General features: G+C 34.6%; 1 protein-coding gene across 1 annotated transcript; it reads right to left on the bottom strand.

Moving 5' to 3' along the window:
- Window positions 1–7,593: 7,593 nt before the first annotated feature.
- LOC118592548 (sulfotransferase 1E1) lies at window positions 7,594–19,132 on the bottom strand. Its single transcript, XM_036201611.1, has 7 exons — window positions 18,985–19,132; window positions 16,789–16,914; window positions 16,169–16,266; window positions 11,764–11,890; window positions 9,967–10,061; window positions 8,689–8,869; window positions 7,594–7,706 (listed from the first exon to the last, which is right to left on the bottom strand). Exons 1-7 carry the CDS (start codon window positions 19,130–19,132, stop codon window positions 7,594–7,596), a joined length of 888 nt encoding a protein of 295 aa, XP_036057504.1.
- Window positions 19,133–20,638: the final 1,506 nt, after the last annotated feature.

Genomic DNA, 20,638 nt, shown 5'->3' with positions numbered 1-20,638 from the left:
TTCTTACCCCAATATTCATTCCTGGTTTTTTATTGACAAAGAATAATTAGGTAAGGCTTCATCTGGTGACCAGCATTCAGGCATTGCTAGAACACACGGAAGTGTGTCCAGCGAGCACCGTTGCTCTGTGGTCTAGAGGAGGCTGCTGCCTTCCCAGGCATGGACTTTTGATCTGCTGCTCCCCTCCCAGATCAGTTCTGCTTGGCTTGCACAGGCCCTGGGGCAGGTTTTGGTTCCACCACCTTCTGCATTTACATTATGTGCTGCTTGCCACCCTCCCAAGCCCAATGCAGGCGAGCACTAGAGAAAAATCTAGTGCAGCATGCAACAGCCCTCTCAAACTACTTTTGCTCAGTGGGGATAAGTGCTGGACCAGAGTCTGGTGTTGGCTTGGGTGTACTGAGCCTGAGCTGCCTTGCATTTCATAAGAAACAGCATCCTCATAGCAAGGGTGTGAAAAAAGATTTTTCCATTACTTGGTAACAAGCCAAGGAACTTATTAGGAAATGTCCTACTTGTCCATTGGATAACCAAACTCCACTTCCTGCAGGAAGTAACCCAAGGAACACTCAAAGAAATGAGATTTGGCAAATAGATGTGTTTCATTTTCAGAGTTCAGAAAATTAAAATATGTACACCATACTGTAGATACATATTCAAGTTTTCATTGGGCAACTACTTTGGTTCTAAGAAGGCTGATTCTGCAATTACACATTTATTAGAAGCTATGGCCATCATGTGAATACCTGTACAAATTAAGACTGACAACATGCCAGCATATGTCTCTAGTAAAATGAAACAGTTTTTTTGCATATTACAACATAAAGCATATTACAGGTATGCTACATGTTCCTATAGGAGAAGCCAATATAGAAAGACCAAATTGAACTCTAAAAGATATGTTTAATAAGTAGAAAGGGGTAATAAAGACCTCCAGAGATGTACTGCACAATGGTTTATTAACTTTATATTTTCTAAATACTAATGAGAAAGGAACAATAGCTGAAGAGAGATATTGGCTAATAGAAAAAGAACTGTTGAATTAAATCAGCCTGTATACAGTAAAGATGTGTTGACCTCAGATTGGAAACCAGGATATGTGTTACATTGAGGAAGAAGTTTTGCTTTTGTTTCCACAGGAGAAGAAAAACTATGTATATCATCAAAATAGATAAAGATTAGATTCAAACAAGAAAGACTTCTTTATTAGAAGAGGCAATAGTTCATCAAACAGTATAACCATTCAATCTAAACTAACTTACAAATGCTTTTCATTTGATCATATATAACTTGCCACAAGAGAAACTCCCCAAAGTTATGGTTGGGGCAGGGTTTTATTTTTGTCTTTCCAGGAGAATGAAGACATCCAGCCAAGAAATCTGAAGACCTTTGGACAAGTGAGACTGGTAAGATAAAAAAGGAGATTATTGAATCTACTTTTTAAAAGGAACTACTTGTTTTAAATAGGATAAGTAATGAAAAATTTTTTGGCTGAATTTGTCAAATGTTAATGGACTGGACATTGTTATATATTAATGAGGTTTTTCATCTGAATCTGTCAAATGTTAAGGGACTAGACATGATTAATGTAATTCTTGATTATATACATTGTATATACTTATTGGATATAGTTTTTCTTGTATTAGTTATAAGCTTTTTTCATTTTAGACAAAAAAACGGGAAATGTGGTGATATTGTGTTTCCCCAAAATATATTGTGCACCCTAATAAATGTATCTGGGGTCAGAGAACAGAATAGCCACTAGACAGACATAGAGGCCAGAAAATGGTGGCGTTCACACCTTTCATCCTAGCCTTCTGGAGGCAGAGATCCATCCAGATCTCTGTGAGTTCAAAGCCACATTGGAAACAGCCAGGCATGGTGACTCACACTTTTAATTCCAGGAAGTAATGGAAGAAAGAATGGTATATAAGGTGTGAAAACCAGGAACTAGAGCTGGTTAAGCTTTTAGGCTTTTGAGCAAAGTTCAGCTGAGGCCCATTCAGATGAGGACACAGAGGCTTCCAGTATGAGGAAACAGGATCACCTGAGGAATTGGTGAGGTGAGGAAGCTGTGGCTTGTTCTGCTCTGCTTCTCTGATCTTTCAGGGTTCACCCCAATACCTGGCTCCAGGTTTGTTTTTATTAATAAGAACTTTTAAGATTCATGCTACATGAAACATCTGAAGAAAAAGGACAAATCATCCAGAGAAAATATCCCAAGAAAAACAGTAAATTAACCTATTGGTATATCACATTTCCAAAAGGAAATTTTTCATAAATCTTCCCAAATATTTGTTTTTGCTGTTTTCTATAGACATATAATGCAAATAATCTTTTTGTAGTTGGCTTTGGAGTTGGAACGTGGCTTTTTCCTTTTCTAAACCCAAGCAGGATTGTTAAAGGAAAATCCAAAATCTCTGTCTCATGTCAGATGAGCCACCTGAAAAAAAAATTAAGAGACTATTCTATTGCCACTAATTTCATAATTCTTTGGTTTTATTTTAACTCTATAACTTTTCTTAAGGTACAAATATTATCCAAAAATTTATAAAATTAATATATGTATATTAAACTTTTATCACAATATTAATAGTCCTATAGAATATTAACTAATTCTAGAAAAAGTCTTCATCTGTCTTCCTATACAGGATTTGGGGTTTGAGTATCTACTAGGTAACTTGGAATTAAGTTTTTGTGTGCTTAATGTACATCACAAAATATGGTCCTTTAACCTCTTCAAGATCTGCTTCATAAGACATTTTAAATGTTTAAGTTTTCTGCAATGAACCATGACCATGCCTAACAGTGACCTTTAAAGTCTCAAAAAGAATAGGGTCCCACAGTAATTCCACCTGGATAGCAGTAATGCCACTAATCTGACAACACCATTGAATGATCGGCTTTGGACTAGCAACTGCTCAGGATAATTTCAAGGTAGCTAGCTGAGATGGTCCAGCCTCACAGACCACTCTAGATAGGACATGAGACAAGCCCTGCAACTTTCCTATTACACAAACACTGGGCAACAAATGATGCAGCTAGCTCTGCCAGGACTTGACAATTATCACCTTTTTTTTTTCAGGGTTCCCTAGAGATGCCATTGCCCCTAGACAACAGGAAACAATTTTAATAACACAATGTGCACATTCCCAAGAGGTGGAGTGGAGTTTTTGGTCATTTGGTGGGTTAGGATATTTTTCACTGTTTAGGGGTATTGGTTACAAGTTGTTATTGGCAAGGGTCAGGAAAAAAGCTGAGCAAAGGAAATTAGATTCAGGGATCTTATTCTGAAAGGAAAAAGTGGATATATAGAAATGATAGGATAAAAGGGTAGATTACTGAATCTACTTTTAAACCAAAAACATAACTACTCGTCTTAAATATTATACATTGATATGTATTTTTGTATATGAAACAAATTTCAAGTTATTTTTGCTATACTGTTCATATGTTTCTACTCTTGTTGATATTTTTGTATATTAATACAAATTTAATGTTATTTTTGCTAAAACCAACTATACATGTTTTAATGTTGTTCAAGGTGTTGTACCTATACAGCTCATTTAAGAATGTAATATAATTTCTAGTCCTTGAAAGTTATTATTACAAACTATTTAGAATAGTAAAGAAATGCAGGCTAATAGTTAGTCATCTATTACAATCAAAGTTGTAATCATGTTAGGTACATTTTCAAGGTCAAACATTTCAAGATCAAAAGATATATTTTAGATAGATGGTCTTCAATCACTTCAGAGATTTACAAAATATGACATTTAAGATGTTTAATAACATAAGATTTTTTATGGGTATAGAAAGTTATAGAAATGAATAAATAATTTAAGAAGTAATATAATAAAGTCTTTAAAGAAAGAAGTAAAATAATAAAAAAGAATAAGCCACAAAAAGATGGAAAATACACAGGGAGTCTGAATCCTGCATGTTATTGTGTTGATTTGGAATTTTGATGGCTGATGGGAAAGAGACTGTTGCTGAGAGACATTGGATTGAAAGAAAAACTAATGAAATATACCAACTTAAATATTTTAAGAATTCCTTAGCTTTAAAACAGAAGTAACAAAATGTATTTGTAAAATGGAACTTAAAACATGTCTTGCTTTGGAGAAGCAGTTTTGCTTTTGTTTCCACGGGAAATAAGAGGCTGTGGATTTGTTTCAGGTTAATATGAATAAGGTTTGATCAAGGGAGACTTTCTGAACCTTGACAGGTGATACCTATCAACAAAGGTTATAGCTGGTCTTCCCAGGAATTGGCCATTATCTCAAAATTTCTCAGGGTCCCCATAAGATTACCAGTGCCCCCAATCAACAGGAAGTCATCTAAAGATCTATGCCCAATCTCCCAAAATATTGTTTATTAATGTTTGTTTTCATTTAACTGGTTGGTTATCAAAAAAGTGTAGATTATTGAATCTACTTTAATCCAAGAGACAACTGTTAACCTCAAAATATTTTTACATTGGTATGGATTTTGGTTTATTGATACAAATTTAAGGTCAATTTTATCATGCTGTATTCATATTTCTATTGTGTTTATGCAGCTCATTTAAAAATATAGTAGATAATTAAAAATACAGACTAATAGTTAATCATCTATAATAGTCAAACTTATAGCCATATGTTATGTTTTCTAGGTATACAGAAATATATTTCAATTAGATAGGTAGTCTTCAAACACTTCAAAGACCTACAGAATATGGCATTTAAAATGTTTTAAGAACTTATACTTCTCTCAACAGTGAGACACATCTGCTCCTGGCAGCACCAATTAATTCAAAGAAGATGATGGACATCAAAGAAACTCCTTATGGAGTTTGCTTTTAATGTGACAAGGCTAGCCATTTGGACAAGAAACTAATCTTGCCTGGACTGCTTGACAGTATGCTGTATAGACTGGATATGTAGGACCCACAGGACAGTTACTGAAAAACTTTGCCAAAACAAGGTGGGGTGGTCCTTCAGGTTCCTGCTTCACAAAAGAAACTGCCAGATATTCTGCAGGACACAGGAGAAAGCAACTAATTAACTTTGCAGAATAAGTGGGACAATCCTTCAAATTTTCTGCTTCACTGAAATGTTTGCTGGATACTCTAGACCTATAGACTGAAGATGGATGTCCCAATGTTACAGTAGAACATTGTGTGACTATCCAGGCAGCCAGATGTCTCTGTCATTTCTAGAGTTTTGTAAGTTGCTTGCAACGCATTTCTTGTTTATTCAGGTAATATTATATCCTTCTTAGGTCTTTGGAGTTGAAGACTAGATAATTATAATTACAGTTTTCCTTAGTCATGATAAAAAGGTAAATTAGATATAAAACTTTAAACTCATCAAGATAGGATAGATAATTAAATATATTCTTTAATTTTGACAAATACAAATATACTAGATATTGTAACTGTAATTCTTACTTGATAACTGTTTTGTTATATGCAATTTTACTATGTTAAAAAGAAAACCTTCTGCTAGGTGGTGGCACATGCCTTTAATCCCAGCACTCAGGAGGCAGAGCCAGGCAGATCTCTGTGAGTTGGAAGCCAGCCTGGGCTATAATGTGAGTTCCAGGAAAGACACAAAGCTACACAGAGAAAACCTGTCTCGAAAAACCAAGAAGAAGAAGAAGAAGAAGAAGAAGAAGAAGAAGAAGAAGAAGAAGAAGAAAGAAAGAAAGAAAGAAAGAAAGAAAGAAAGAAAAAGAAAACCTTTTTTTGATTAGACAGAAATGGGGAAATGATGTGAGATGTCTTTGTATATGCTGTGAATATGTGTTACTCTCATTGGTTGATAAATAAGGCTGTTTGGTCAATGGTGGGGCAGAATAAGGTTAGGTGGTACATTCAAACTGAAGATGGAGATGAAGAAGGGCAGAGTCAGAACAGATGCTGCAAGCCACCCAAGAAGCAAGATGTGAAAGAATGGGTAAGCCACAGGCCATGTGACAATACATAGATTAATAGAAATGGGCAATTTAAATGTAAGAGCTATCTAGTAATAGGCCTGAGCCATCAGCCAAACATTTATAATTAATATAAACCTCTGAGTGATTATTTTTAAAGTAGCTGCAGGACCATGCAGGACTGGTTACGGTATACTGTCCAAACTGGACAAGCAGGACACAAAAGAATGACTGCTTAACTTTGCCAAAATTCCTGCTTTACAGAAAAGTTTGTCAGATACTCTAGACCTACAGGCCTAAGATGGATGCCCCAATGTTACAGAAGAACAATGGGTGACTGTCTAATCAGCCAGTTGTTTCTGTAACTTCGTAATTTTGGAAGTTGTTTATTCTGCACTTTCTGTTTACTCAATAATTATATCCTTCTCAAGTCTCTGATATAGTTGAAGACTAGATAGTTATAGATATAGATTTCATTGTTACCAAATTCACAAAAGAAACTCACAAAAGATATGTAAAGTGTATAAGGTTGAGGGACATTAAAGAAAGATAGTTTTGGGTTGGTAATACAAATTAGGATAGAAAGTAAATTAGATACAACACTTTGAATTCACCAAGATAGGCTAGATAACAAAGTATTTTTTTCTGCTTTTGTCAAATGTAAATGGACTGGACATTGTTAACGTAATTCTTGCCTGTATGTATTTGTATACAGTTATTGTACTTATTGTATATGGTTTTACTGTGTTAGTTAAAACCTTTGCTTTTTTTAAGACAAAAAGGGGGAAATGATGTGTGATATTTTGATTGTGTTCTGACAAATAAAGCTTGCTTAGAGTCAGAGGGCAGAGCTAGCCACTAGCTGATCAAAATTAACCATAGAGGTTTGGAAGACTGTAGACAGACAGGAGATAGGAAGTGTTAAAGTGGGGCTGAGAGAGATCTCCTTGGCCCTATTGGAGGAAGAAATGGAAGTGGTAGGAGGCAACTGCTTCTCTGATCTTTCAGGTTCTTATCCCGATATCTGACTCCTGATATTTTATTGACAAAGAAAAATTAGTTAGGGCTTCAATCACCAACTTCCAGATGATGTAAGTCTTGCATGATTCTACACAACAGTGATGGCAATCTGTAATTCTGCACTCTGTCAGCTTGGGCTTATGGCTCAAAACATAAGAAAACACATTTATTTCAGTTTAACTAATTTTTTTTTTTTAATTTGTGAATCTTTAGGTGCTATCTTCAAGTGACCACATAATTTTTGGAATTGCTTTAATTTCTTCATATAGTTTTGTATATATTTGACTTCCAAACACAATCACAAGGTTACCTACTTGCCAATCTCAAAGCATCTTTATATTTGTTGATCTTTGTATCACCAAGAAAACATTTATATTGTAATATGAATGTCTAAATATGGAGACATCAAATTATTTTTATTAGAGATCTTTGAACACTATAAGAGGACAATGTTTATGTTATATATAAAAATGTGGTTTTACTGTCAAAATTATTTGCTGTCAGAAATTAAATTGATATGGAAGTTTAAAAAAGAGAGAGAAAGAAATTAAATCTCAGCCTTCAAAAGACTTTTACTTCTTCTGAAAGGCAAACCAGCAGAAACTGGAGGATAAATTGAAGAATGTTCCAATTTAAGATACATGAAAATAAAGCACCTCAGAGCTCTTCTCTAAACTTGAGGGTGCATCCCTTCATTTGCTGCTCACAGTGCTCATCAAATTTCTCCCTCAGTGCTACCGTGAAGTGGTTCTTCCAGTCTCCTACAATTCCTGTAATGAAACAGGTGGAAGCCAAGAATCGTCAGAGTTTTCTATCCTGTGTATCTTTCACAAATAATGTGAAATTGCCTCCTAATATTCAATATTCCCAATAAAATATATAAGTATCACATTGTTTTATTTCACAAAATATATTTGTCTTTATTGTTTTGAAAATTTGTCTTTAAAATTCCTATTGATGCATTCTTTCCTCCCTGAACTACTTCAAATGAGCTTTCTTCTTTGGTTTTCTCTGTTATATTGGGCTTTCTATAACGAGACTAACGGTATAATGACTATCAAATTATTGAATATCATCCTTGCCCTAATAAATCTCTCAGATCTATACTTATGCATTTATATCCTATTTCTTTCATGACATTACTACCTGGATACTATATAAAAATCCCTAATTTGAGGTATACAAGTTGACTATAACTCATCAGGAAATGCTTCTATTTAAATAAAATTTCCTTTCATTGTGTTTTGATATTATTGGTAAATAGAATTTTGTTTGAATTCTTAGTCATTTACTTTTCAAAACTTTCTGTCACTTATACAAGGAAAATATGACTGACTTTTCTTAACTTGTTTTTCATCTAAAAATGAGATAGTAAATCCATTTTCCAATTTAGAAATCATAACTTATTGAGATAATATGTATAAGGCATATGGTATTCACCCAAGAGACACAGACCTAGTTAATGACACTATGATATCATTACTGATGCTGAGACTAAAGTGTCAGCCATATGCTCAAATTAATATACTTCTCAAATGGAAGAAACAAGTAACAGAAATTCATTATTAGTCAATATGGTATTGAATATATTAATAGTGTTAATGCCTCTGCACAATTACAATTCAATAATAATATTCAAGATAAAAAAGTTGTAAAGAAAACATATGTTAATTATTCAGGGTAAATAAGATTGACTAGACTTAAGTCATGGCAGCTTAGACCTTTTAACAGAAAGCCACGTGACTTTCCCACCTTTTCTCATGAAAGGCGATACTTTGTGATTCATCATGTCCTCTGGCATTGTTGTATAATTGGTAGATGGATTGTACTTCATCTCCTGGAATGAAGTGTGTTGAATGATTTTATTCACGAGCTCCTCTGAGGGCTTTTTCCCTAGGAATTCTATCAATTTTATCACTTCTCTTCTGATATCCTATGGAGAAATAAACTGATTTAAAAATCAAATTGACAAAATTGGTGAATAGGTATTAGGCTAAAAATGAAAGAGAATATTACATTGCATCTGGTCACATTGGAATTAAATTTATAATGAAGAAAACAAACTATTCTAAGCAATTCTTCCTCATCGGGAAATAGATACAAGACACTTCAAAAATTGTTAGGCCTAAATGAGAGGATTTGTAAAGTGTTGATTGTAGTTCTTTCTAATTTCTTTCTATTTATTTATTCTTCTATAGATAGTACGTGAATGTGTTTTGTGCAAGCAAGTTTGCACTTGTGTTAGCATACAAGCAGATAAGTCTGCATGCACTTGTATTTGAGAGTGTGAAAACCAGAAAGTTGTAGTTATATAGCTTCTTCTATAGCTGTCCACTTTATTACTGAGGCAGGATGTCTTCCTCAACCCAGAGCTCACTGTTTCTGTAACTTCATCCTGTGCGTTTGACTCTGGTATCTTCTATTTCCATAGCACTAGGATTAGGTGCAGGCTTCCATACAGGTCTGGTTTTATTTAAGTACCAGGTATTTGAACTCCAATCCTCAAACTTACATAACAATGACTTTATCCACTGACATCTCCCTGGGGAATTTTTTAAAGTTATTTTTATTCTTTTTGAGGCAAGCCTTGATATTCTGCTCAAATGTGGCTTGGATTCCTAACTACCTATCTCAGTCTCATAAATTCTGGAATTATAGCTATAAGCTACCATGCCTAGATATTATATTCTTGTACATGGTGAATTTCATATATAAAAGATATAAATCCTAAGTCTACTGACTGTCTAATGAAAGATAAAGCTTAGTAATCATCAATTCAATCAATTCTTTTTGCAAATTTTATCTTTAGAAAATTTTTGATTCTTGGTTTAAAATGTATTTGTTCACTAACCATTTTTACTTACTAGACTCAGTTTGACTCAATCAAAGTAGAATATCATGTTTTTCCTTTTATATTTCTGCAAGTGGTTGCTATTATGTTTCCAGTGATAATATTGCATCCAGAGTATTGTCAGATGCTAAGAGTATATTAAAAGCTACTAGAATGCTCATGTGTCTTCCATGTCTTACCTCTATCATGTCTTCATAAAACACAAATAATATACGTGAATTCTTACTCTTTTTCCACCAAGATTTTACGTGATCATACCACGAACCATACAAAACTGAAATTAGAAGAAACAAATGTACAGATATTACATCATCATTTTGCAACTTGAGAGAAGTATTCAAATTGTTAATAAAAGACAAGATGATCGTGGAATGGGAGCTAATAGGCAATTACACTTAGTAAGAAGAGTTCTGTTGAGTAATGATGCAAAAGTTGTTGAATAAATTTCATTTACAGAAACGTGTTTTTAATTTTCCATTATGATATGTATTATGATAAGGATAAAAGATAAGAAACCAACTCAATTTAGAGCAATGAGAGCATGTGATAAACTGGTGTGTGTGTAGTTATGTGTGTCTGTGTATGTGTCTGTGTGTGTATATATCTGTGTGTGAGATACACACACACACACACACACACACACACACACACGGTGGGGGGGGAGAATGTGATAATTATTACAACACTGGTAATTTAGATTGTGAAAGTGTTCTCATAGAGACAATTTCTGTCTTGCTTCAATAAAGTTAGATTTTGGATACCATGTGATATGACAAATGCTGTCTCTTCCCTTTTCTTCTCTTACCCTCACAGAACAACTTTCTCAAATCCAAGGCTAACAGAGTGGTACAAACATGTATGAGTTGCCACTAAATGTTCAGTCTACATGGGCACTGATTCATGGTATACTTTCCTGTGCTTTGATGCCACAATAAAAGTATCTTAAGAGAAGGCCCACAATGATTTTAATAACAATCTAATTTATCCTCTTTTTAAAGATATAAATTATTTTTCTCTTTATTTCATAGAGAAGCTTGACAATCTTGAGGCATATATTTTATTCATAGTGTTTTGGAATACAATATTTTAGCAAACCACAAAGATCCAATGAACAATGTTATCTCATAGGGATATAAAATATTTTTCTTTCAGTTATTCCTATAAAATACACATGGCTATTTAACACGGTGTAAACCCTTCTTTGCCCCTTTATCTTCAAATATAAATACTCAGTTGTTTTAGTCAGAACTTCAATGCAATTATAAAGTTCCCATAATATGTGCACAGATAACTCTTCATTGTTCAGGGAAATCAAAATGAAAATGTTGAGTCTACATGCCTAGTGGAATAAGCAAGAGTTTTATAAGTATTCAGAATATTTGTAAATATTCTACATTAGGCTTCATTTAATCCCCTGGCATTTTAATTGTAAAGGAATGAATCATGCTTTTATCCCCTCAAATACTTTTTTTTCAATCATATTATAATAACATGTTCCGAAATATTTGGGAAATATAAAAATGTATTTTTGAGACAGAATATGCTAATTCACAGACTTACAAAGGTGAAACTACCACCCCTAACCCAAAAACCTGGGTCAATTCATTTACTTATTGGCATTATAATTAAATTATTAAATATATATTTAAACATATATTCCTGCTTATATGTATTTGTATCATCTTATAATCATATTATATTTTATTTATATTACATTCTTTTTCTGTTTACTTACATTGCATTACCCTGTTGCATATATTTATTTATATTACATCTCTGTTTATGTATGTTTATATTCTATTACTGTTTTTACATATTTATATTATTTCTGTTTATATTAATTCATTTATTTTCCTTCATGCAGAACAGCATTTTTTTCTTGTTTTTTTCTTTTGTTTTATTTTGTCTTTTTGGAGCAGCATTTGTTTTGTCATGTTTTTTGGAAAAGTAATTCAAAGAAGACAAGTTGCTCTTACCTTGTCCTTGCATAAATTTCTCCACAAATTCTGAAAAGGATTCAGGATTTGGATAGCTCACTATCATTAGGAAAAAGTAATAATAAGAAACCACCACATCCTTGGCGTTCCGGCAAATATAGATCATCTAGAGGACAAAATAAGGTGTTAAATCATTGACTGGATTATCAAAACTACCTTGTCATCAAGTTTTAAAGATTCATGTTTCCAACAACTAACATAATACAAATCCATTATGGAAAAAAGATCCAAATATGAACATTAGACAGAAAAAAAACAAACCATAGTATCTTAAGATGAGGCAGTGTCTGCTCAGTGTCCTGGCTTGCCTTTAGTCTTACCCTGCTAGGAAATGGATTCTATAGTCTGAGGTAACAGCACCATTTCCAGCATTGTTCAATGTCTGCTCTTGCCTTTTATTTGTATGACATATTCACTGTCAAAAAATTGAGCCAACCAGATTGTTTCCTCAATTTTATAAATAAAATAATGAAACGTAAATTAATTCAAATATAGTAGTATTGAAAATAAATCAAGGGGAACTCTCCTCCACTGCTGGTGGGAATGCAAGCTTGTATAGCCACTTTGGAAATCAATATGGTGCTTCCTTAGAAAATTGGAAATCCATCTCCCCCAAGACCCAGCTATACTACTCTTGGGTATATACCCAAAGAATGCTCAATCAGACCACAAGAACACTTGCTCAGCTATGTTCATATCAGCATTGTTTGTAATAGCCAGAATCTGGAAACAACCTAGATGCCCTTCAACTGAAGAATGGATAAAGAAAATGTGGTACATATACACAATGGAGTACTACTCAGCAGATAAAAACAATGACATCATGAGGTTTGCAGGCAAATGGATGGATCTAGAAAAAAATCATCCTGAGTGAGGTAACTCAGACTCAGAAAGACAAACATGGTATGTACTCACTTATAGGAGGATACTAGATGTAAAACAAAGATGACTAGACTGCTACACAACTCCAGGGAGACTACCTAGAAAACAGGACCATAAGAAAGACACAGGGATTGCCCAATGACAGAGAAATGGATGAGATATGTATGAACAACCTGGACATGATTCGGGGGGTAATGAAGGGCAAGGTTCGAGGGAAAGAGAGCTTAGGGGAGCAGGAGATCCCAGCTGGATCAAGAACATAAAGAGAGAACAAGGAATAACAGACCATGGTAAATGAAGACCACATGAAAATAGGAAGAAGCAAAGTACTAGAGAGGTCCCCAGAAATCCACAATGATACCTCCACTGTAGACTACTGGCAATGATGGAGAGAAAGCCCGAACTGACCTAGTAGATTGATCAGATGGCCAAACACCCTAACTGTGGTGCTGGAACTCTCATCCAATAACTGATGGAAGTGAATGCAGAGATCCTCGGCCAGGCCCCAGGTGTCCAATTGTCGAGAAAGAGGAGGGACTGTAAGAGCGTGAATTGTTGAAACCAAGATTGCAAAAAGCACAGGGACAAATAGCCAAACTAATGGAAACACATGAACTATGAACCAAAAGCTGAGGAGCCCCCAACTGGATCAGGCCCTCTGGATAAGTGAGACAACTGAATAGCTTGAACTGTTTGGGAGGCACACAAGCAGTGGGACCAGGACCTGTCCTTAGTTCATGAGCTGGCTGTTTGGAACCTTGGGCTTACACAGGGACACTTTGCTCAGCCAGGAAGGAGGGGACTGGACCTGCCTGGACTGAATCTACCAGGTTGAGCTGAAACCCAAGGGGAGTTTTGGCCATGGAGGAGATGGGAATGGGGGGTGAGCTGGAGGGAAGGCAGGGGCGAGAAGGGGGAGGAGAGGGGAACCCATGGCTGATATGTAAAATTAAATTAAATTTTAAAAAAGAAAATAAATCAATGCAAATAAACAAGTTGACAGATCACTAAGTCAAAAGTACAATTTTCTGTTCTTTAGAAGATATTTCAATTTGGATCCTAGGACAAAATACCCTGTAGCTTCATCACTTGCACTTAGAAAAATGTAATGATGTTTACATATTTGTATTTAAACCTTATTTCAAAGTTCTCTACTTTCTCCATCTGGGCCCACCTTTAGGTCATTCCCTTCATTGTTTGACAATAAAAGTGACCACTCCTGCCCCTGAGGAATGTGATTAGAGGAAAATGCAATCTGTAACTTGACTCACTGGCTTTCCATTCTTACATAGTAGATAAACACCAGGGGATGGGCAAATCAGGAAGGTGTGGTGTTAGCTGCTGTTTCTAGAGTTAGCACTATAAAACGTTTATCCTGCAAAGGCCTCATCTCTTTGTACTCCAATATTTTCACCACTAAAGAAATGGAACAAAGCATGTAGTCTCCTCCAGCTCTACAGTCTATACACCTCCCTCCAAACCACGCCAGAGCTTCAAATCCACTGTTCTTCAATACTTTTCTTATTCACCATCCTGCTCCCCTTGAAAATCACTTCCTTTCCTTCATCACTTATTTTTTTTCTGATCCACGAGTGCAAACATACTTTCACAAAAATATTTTCCACTCCTGCTCCTCTGATGGATCAACAAATCAATCTGGAAATAATCAAAAGGCAAACCCATTCCCTTATCTCTATTTCTTTGATGACCTCTGTCTGAGGTGTAAGGAAGTATGGAATAAAATCTATCAATTTCAATGGAGCTGTAAAACCCTGCAACTCTCACAGGGAAAAGAGTGGCATGATCAAGACTCTTACAGAAAATGGTGATGAGACACCTCAGGAAATTACACAACTATGAGATAGCTTTTCTACAGGGAATTATACAGGAGGATGTGTACTTCCTGTTATTTCAGGTGAGACTAAGAAAGCTTTATAACCCTTGAAGTTTGGAGACCTAAATCTTTACAAAGTGTCAAATACAAAGAAACAGCAGCATGCAGGATGTAGGAAATTCACTCCATGGTCCACTTTGCCCGTACTTTAGAATTGTATAACCCCTTCTCTATGAAACACTCAGATCTTGTTATAGTGGAAGTAAAGCCCAAGTTTCTTAACTTGGCATCCAACGTTCCTGTGATAAGTCCTAGGAAATTTGATGTCAAATTTTTACCCAACTTGAGCACTTAACCTTCCAGGGAAGTTGAACTGGTCACAGATATCTTCTGCAACTGTCTGTTTGTTTGAATAGACTAGTTCTTCTTCAGCCCTTTTATATTTGTTTTTGTTTTTCAAGACAGGGTTTCTCTGTATAGCCCTGGCTGTCCTGGAACTCACTCTGTAGCCCAGGCTAGCCTCAAACTCATAGAGATCCACCTGCCTCTGCCTCCCAAGTGCTGAGCTTAAAGGCATGCACTACCACTGCCCAGCCCTCTTTAGCCATTTAAACCATGCCTCTGAATTAGAAGTCTTCTCTTACGTGATCTAAGTACTACCTGTAGAGTCTGTTTACTTATTTTATTTTTTACTCTGAGTGACTGTTTCCATGGAATCAATGATTATCTGTGTCATGTGTCTCTATACCTTACAAGAAATGGTAGGTTTGAATATGACTTGTACCTTCCAAAATTTACAATGAAGTTCAATGTTCACAATGAAGTCTGTGTACCTGTAGAATGAATACAATGTGACTTTTGTATTTAAAGGTGGGGCCTTTGGGAGGTGTCAAGGGTTAGAAAATGTCACTATAGTAACAGACTTTTGAGTGCTAGTGGCTTTAAAGATAAGAGACACTAGAGACATAAATGTGAATCTATCCGATGACTTGTATGCCACCTGGAAACTTTGTCAACAAGTCCATCACCAAGTACATTTTGACCCTGGATCAGAATCATTAACCAAAAAATCTCTTTCCTTTACAGTTTAGCCAGTGTGTGGTGTATTATTGGGAAGTGAAATGGGTGATAACAGTCTCTTTCATTCACTAGTTAAATGATTATTACAGAACACTTGTCTGGATAGTCTATTCTGACTCATATGAATGTTTCATAATGTCACACGCTATTTTGTGAAGAAGAGACATTCAGTCACGTAGGGTAGGAATATAGCTATCTAGCATTTATCTGGTACTTACACTGGACCAGGCACTAGGCTTTAGGTTTCAAGGATGATTGTACTTAGCTATACTAGGAAGATGACACCATTACCCTTCTTTTACATAGAAACAAACCAAGGCTTAGAGTTTAATTAGTTTCAGAATCATCTTAAGCAAATTTTAAAGAAAGATATAATTATAATCTAGACTTGGGTTATGTTAAAAATAACTCACATTTGTTGAAAAATCTGTGTGTTAAATGAAAGGAGTAATACTATATATATATGCATATACATATACATACATACATGTGTGTGTGTGTGTGTGTGTGTGTGTGTGTGTGTGTGTGTGTGATGCTTTTAGGTGATATCTGAGTCCATAAAGTCTAAGAAAATCATATTCTGGTTACCTTGCAGTTCTTTTCCCAAAATGATGCTGGAAGAAGCTTGGGTGGCAGGTGAGTTTTCACTATTCTAGGAGATTCCTTCTCTTTTAGTTGTCTTACTCCTGAGTTGAAAAATAGACCATTTGAAATGTGTTTATATAAATTTAAATGTGCATTTTAAAAAGGTTACTTAAGATTCCAGATAATATAATCTCACTGTGAAGAAAATTATCAATTAAATAAATTGTAAAGCAAGATCAAATGTTTTCATCAATTAATGTAAATAATTTTTCACATTTTGGTAAGCAAACATTCATGAATACATTTTTGATTATCCTTGAAATCCAGTGAATAATTTTCTAGTGTTTAAAATATTTTCAGCTTCAGGAAACTGAAAAATAAATGCTGACATATTATAAGACTCTCCTGAATACATATAATAGGATTATTCACTATTCCAGGCACATGTCATTGCATAAGACTACTCTTGATTTAAAGTTTTAGAATCTTCTACAGAGGTAACAGAATATTAATTGCCTATGTTGCTAAAAACCTCTTTGTATTGCAATATAATCATATCTGTATCATCTATCTATAACATATTAAAATGTGTACATGTATCTTTAAAATTAATTAAAAATTACCATTTATTAACTCTTCATTTCTGCATTCCAGGTATGGTACTCTATTAAAAATTGCATCCTCCTTGCATTTTTCCACATCACCTTCTTTATAGATCATATATACAATTTCACTAACCCATGTGGTACCTGTGAAAATTAAATATACCTTGTTCACCAATGGCCGGCCCTGTATGGCTGATAACAGTATTATTTTAATAGTGTTTGATATCATCCAAACTCAAACGATGTTTTGAATATTTAAATTTATACTACAAAATAACTTCAACAAATATGGATGAATATTGTCATGAATAATAACATGGTCAATGTGTCCAGGCCTTTCCATGATGAACTGTGATATGAAAATTAATAACACTGATAACTTCAATTGTTATGAATAAGAAGTAAGGAGACAGGAATAAAAAGTGAAGCATGAGCAACGCATACAGGCATATTTTCTGCTATAGACTTTACGGGTATCTTTGTGCCTACACTTAGGCTTTATCCAGATAATATAGAAAAGTATGAATTACCTTTCTGACCTTTGATGATAATCAGAAAAAGAAAATCAGGAATAAAAAAGTACAGTTTTCTTTCTTAATGTTGTAATGCAGATAAGAATAGAGAGCTTCAAGATGTATGAAGAAACCATATATGCTGTGTGCTCCTGCCACTGCTCCTGATTCTAGGATGTTCAAAGAGAAGGTCCCCCATGAGGCCAGAGTAATGGTTAAGAGCACTTGTTGCCCAACCATGGAACCTGATTTTGGCTTCCAACATCAGCATGCCAGCTCAAAGAATCCATCACCCCAGTTCTAAGGAAACCAGCACCTTATTCTGTGTTTTCCCTGTGGACATTAAACATGTATTCAGTGTGCATACATCCATACAGGTAAAACCCTGATATGCATAAAATAAAAAAATAAATCTTATAAACAATGAAGTTCCCTTATATAGAGAAAACCATCAAGCTTAGTTTTCATAATTGCCAGCATGATTTTACCTTTTGTATGAGATAGGGAAGAGCCCTATGAGGCAGCATCATAAGACCCCTTTTTCAGCATGGGGCATCTAAGAATTGTGTAGTGGTGGAAAAAAAAGAATTATTTATTTTAGGGAGAATCAGAGTTATACAGCAATATCATAAAAAGGTGTTTGTAAGGAAATCTATTGAGAGAGTAAATACAGCAGTACAAAGAAGATAAGATCTCCATTAAGATGACCACTGTGAGGCATAAGATCTCCATTAAGATGACCACTGTAAGGCACAACTACTAGAATAAACTGGTGACACAGTTTGATGGACAGTTGTGGATAAAATAGACAAGGCTTGAAACCAGCACTACGCTGTGCTCTTTCTTCAGATGACAGTGCTGCCATTAAGCTGAGCCAAGAAGAGAGATAAAGGATTAGCTTTAGGGAAGTGTTGCCCAAGACATAGTGGTTATCTCTCATAGTATGTGCACTTGAAATGTGTGTGTGTGTGTGTGTGTGTGTGTGTGTGTGTGTGTGTGTGTGTGTGATTCTGTTTCATTGAGACAGAGTCCCTCAGTGTAGCTATGGCTGGTCTCAAACTCACCATTCTCATGTTTCCTAAGTATTGGAATTATAAGATCATATGGTCATAAATAGATGACTGATTCATTTTTAAGTGTCAAATGTTAATAAGCAAACAGAGAATACAAGATTGGGCTTCTCTGGCTTTTAAATATACAATTTTAAGACTCTAGAACTACTTGCAGCAGTAGAGATAACCTGAGAAAAAGGAATTGCATGTGTGAATATATGTAATGAAATTCAAGATTTTGACTATACACAATCAAAAGGAGGTGGTTGCCTGAAAGAAAGTTTTTGATTACCTTTGAAAGCGTTTACAATCCATATACACAGCTATAATATAAATGCATTAGTTTTAAATATTCATCATGCAATGCATGTCTCAAAATGACTCATCTGTATTAAATAAGATAACTGCATAATCAATAATTTCTATTTATCAGTGACTTAATGGGGCTACTAATTGTGTCCTTGGAAATTGAGATTGTGGAAGAAAGTTGATAATGTACAATTTATTACCATTTTGAAGCCAAAATTACTACAACTCTTCTTAATATGAAAAACGAATCAGGTAAACACTTTAATACTGATGATCCAAAGTAGGTTTATTTATAATTTTTATATGTCAAAACAACATCCTTTCATAGCAAGGACACTTACCAGATTTAGGATAAGTAGCAATGACAAGATCATCTGGCCTTGCCAAGAATGTTTCAATATCATCCCAATATTTGGTGAACCGTTTATCCATTAGAACTCCATGGAACTCAACAAAGGCTTCATAATCCTCAAGTCTTGAAGTCCCCATCTCAAAGTGGTTGCTGGGGATAAAACAAAAGAGATGTTTTACAGTTTTTATGCACTTTGTAATGCTTTCACATTAAAAATAACTATGTATATAAAAGCCAGTTAAATGTCTGCTCCTTACCACCTAAATGGATGAAAACATGTTTAATATTAGTGCAGGGAGCGGAAACTATAATCAGGATATATTGTATGAGAAAAGAATCTGTCTTCAACAAAGAAAAAATACAAAAAGCATATATATGTGTATATGGATATGTATATATCTTTAGTGTTGAAGTACTTTCTACTTCTATTAGAAACACAAGTCATTTAACTTTAATATAAGCAGGTAAAACTATGCAAGACAGTGTAGGGTATAATTTAAATGCTATATAATAGTATAGGGAATATACCTATATCTATATTTATATAAACATATGATGGATGGAAAAATAATCTTCAATTCTGTCAAAATTGACAATGCATATGAAAGACTGAAAAGTCTTAAAATGCAGCCATATTTCATCAGACAGTTCATTGTGTCTGCATTAAATAATAAAGATGGACTGCATTCTTTATAAAGGTACTGTCCAGTATCTAACATAAATCTATTCCTGAATATATGTCATTGAATAAAAGACTTTCAAATGTTTGATAAATGTATTTAAAGGGAAGTAAAATTAAGATTCTGCAAAACTTATGCCTGAAATAGGGAATGCTGAGGTTACAGAAAAGCCCTTTGGAGTCATTGACCTTGATTTTACTTTTCTCACTCTCAAAAATAATTGACCTTCTTAATGAATGATTTGCTCCAAAGTGACAAGCCTCAGACAATTGTTCTTATCCACTCCCTGGTCAAAATTTTAAACTATGTGCTGGGAGATATCTCAGTGGGTCAAGGTAAATGGCATGGTACACAATTGTTCAGCCATGGAAAACATGTGCCATTAACAATTTCCAAGGACATACTTCATAAATTCAAAGAGCCTAGAAAAATTAATAATTAATACTTTGTTTCCTCAATTTAATAACCAGTGTTGTGGTTCCTGGCATTTATTCTCTGAACGTCTCTAAAACAACCCACCCAAGATGCTATTCATTTCAATACATCTCTAGATGGCAGACTGGAAGACATCCAGTGATACCCTTGTCATTGGTTTGTTGTTATTCAGAGAACAGTTTCTATGTGTTATGTATCCACAAAATAGTATTAGTCATGTCTATTCTTCCCAAAGGGAAAAAAAATCCCAGTCCCTGCAATTGCAACTTTAAAATGTCTACAAGGCACCTAGAGTTAACAATTTGAAAATATTATTTCTATTCCCCAAACAGAAATTAGCCATCAGGTTATTTTCAGAATTGTCTCCTGGCTTACTGAAAATAGGCATTTACAAAAAAGAAGTGTCCATTTTAAAAAAGAACTATAATAGTCAACACTTACCTTATTCATGTGTTTATTAAGGTGAATTGGATTTTGTGGGTTGAGCCTCATATCTAAGAATTGGTTTGCCTTCAGTTGGAAGTGGCT

Source organism: Onychomys torridus, chromosome 10, assembly GCF_903995425.1.
Source record: "Onychomys torridus chromosome 10, mOncTor1.1, whole genome shotgun sequence".
Taxonomy (NCBI): domain Eukaryota; kingdom Metazoa; phylum Chordata; class Mammalia; order Rodentia; family Cricetidae; genus Onychomys; species Onychomys torridus.
Note: the sequence above shows the minus strand (reverse complement) of the source record. Positions and strands in the feature narration are given on the sequence as shown.

Coding starts and splice junctions, on each gene's coding strand:
- LOC118592548 (XM_036201611.1), bottom strand. CDS start 19,132: ATGGGGACTTCAAGACTTGAGGATTATGAAGCCTTTGTTGAGTTCCAT. Junction 16,267..16,788: donor AAATGAAGAGTTAATAAATG/GTAATTTTTAAT, acceptor TTTTCAACTCAG/GAGTAAGACAACTAAAAGAG. Junction 11,891..16,168: donor TTTGGGAAAAGAACTGCAAG/GTAACCAGAATA, acceptor TTTGTCCTCTAG/ATGATCTATATTTGCCGGAA.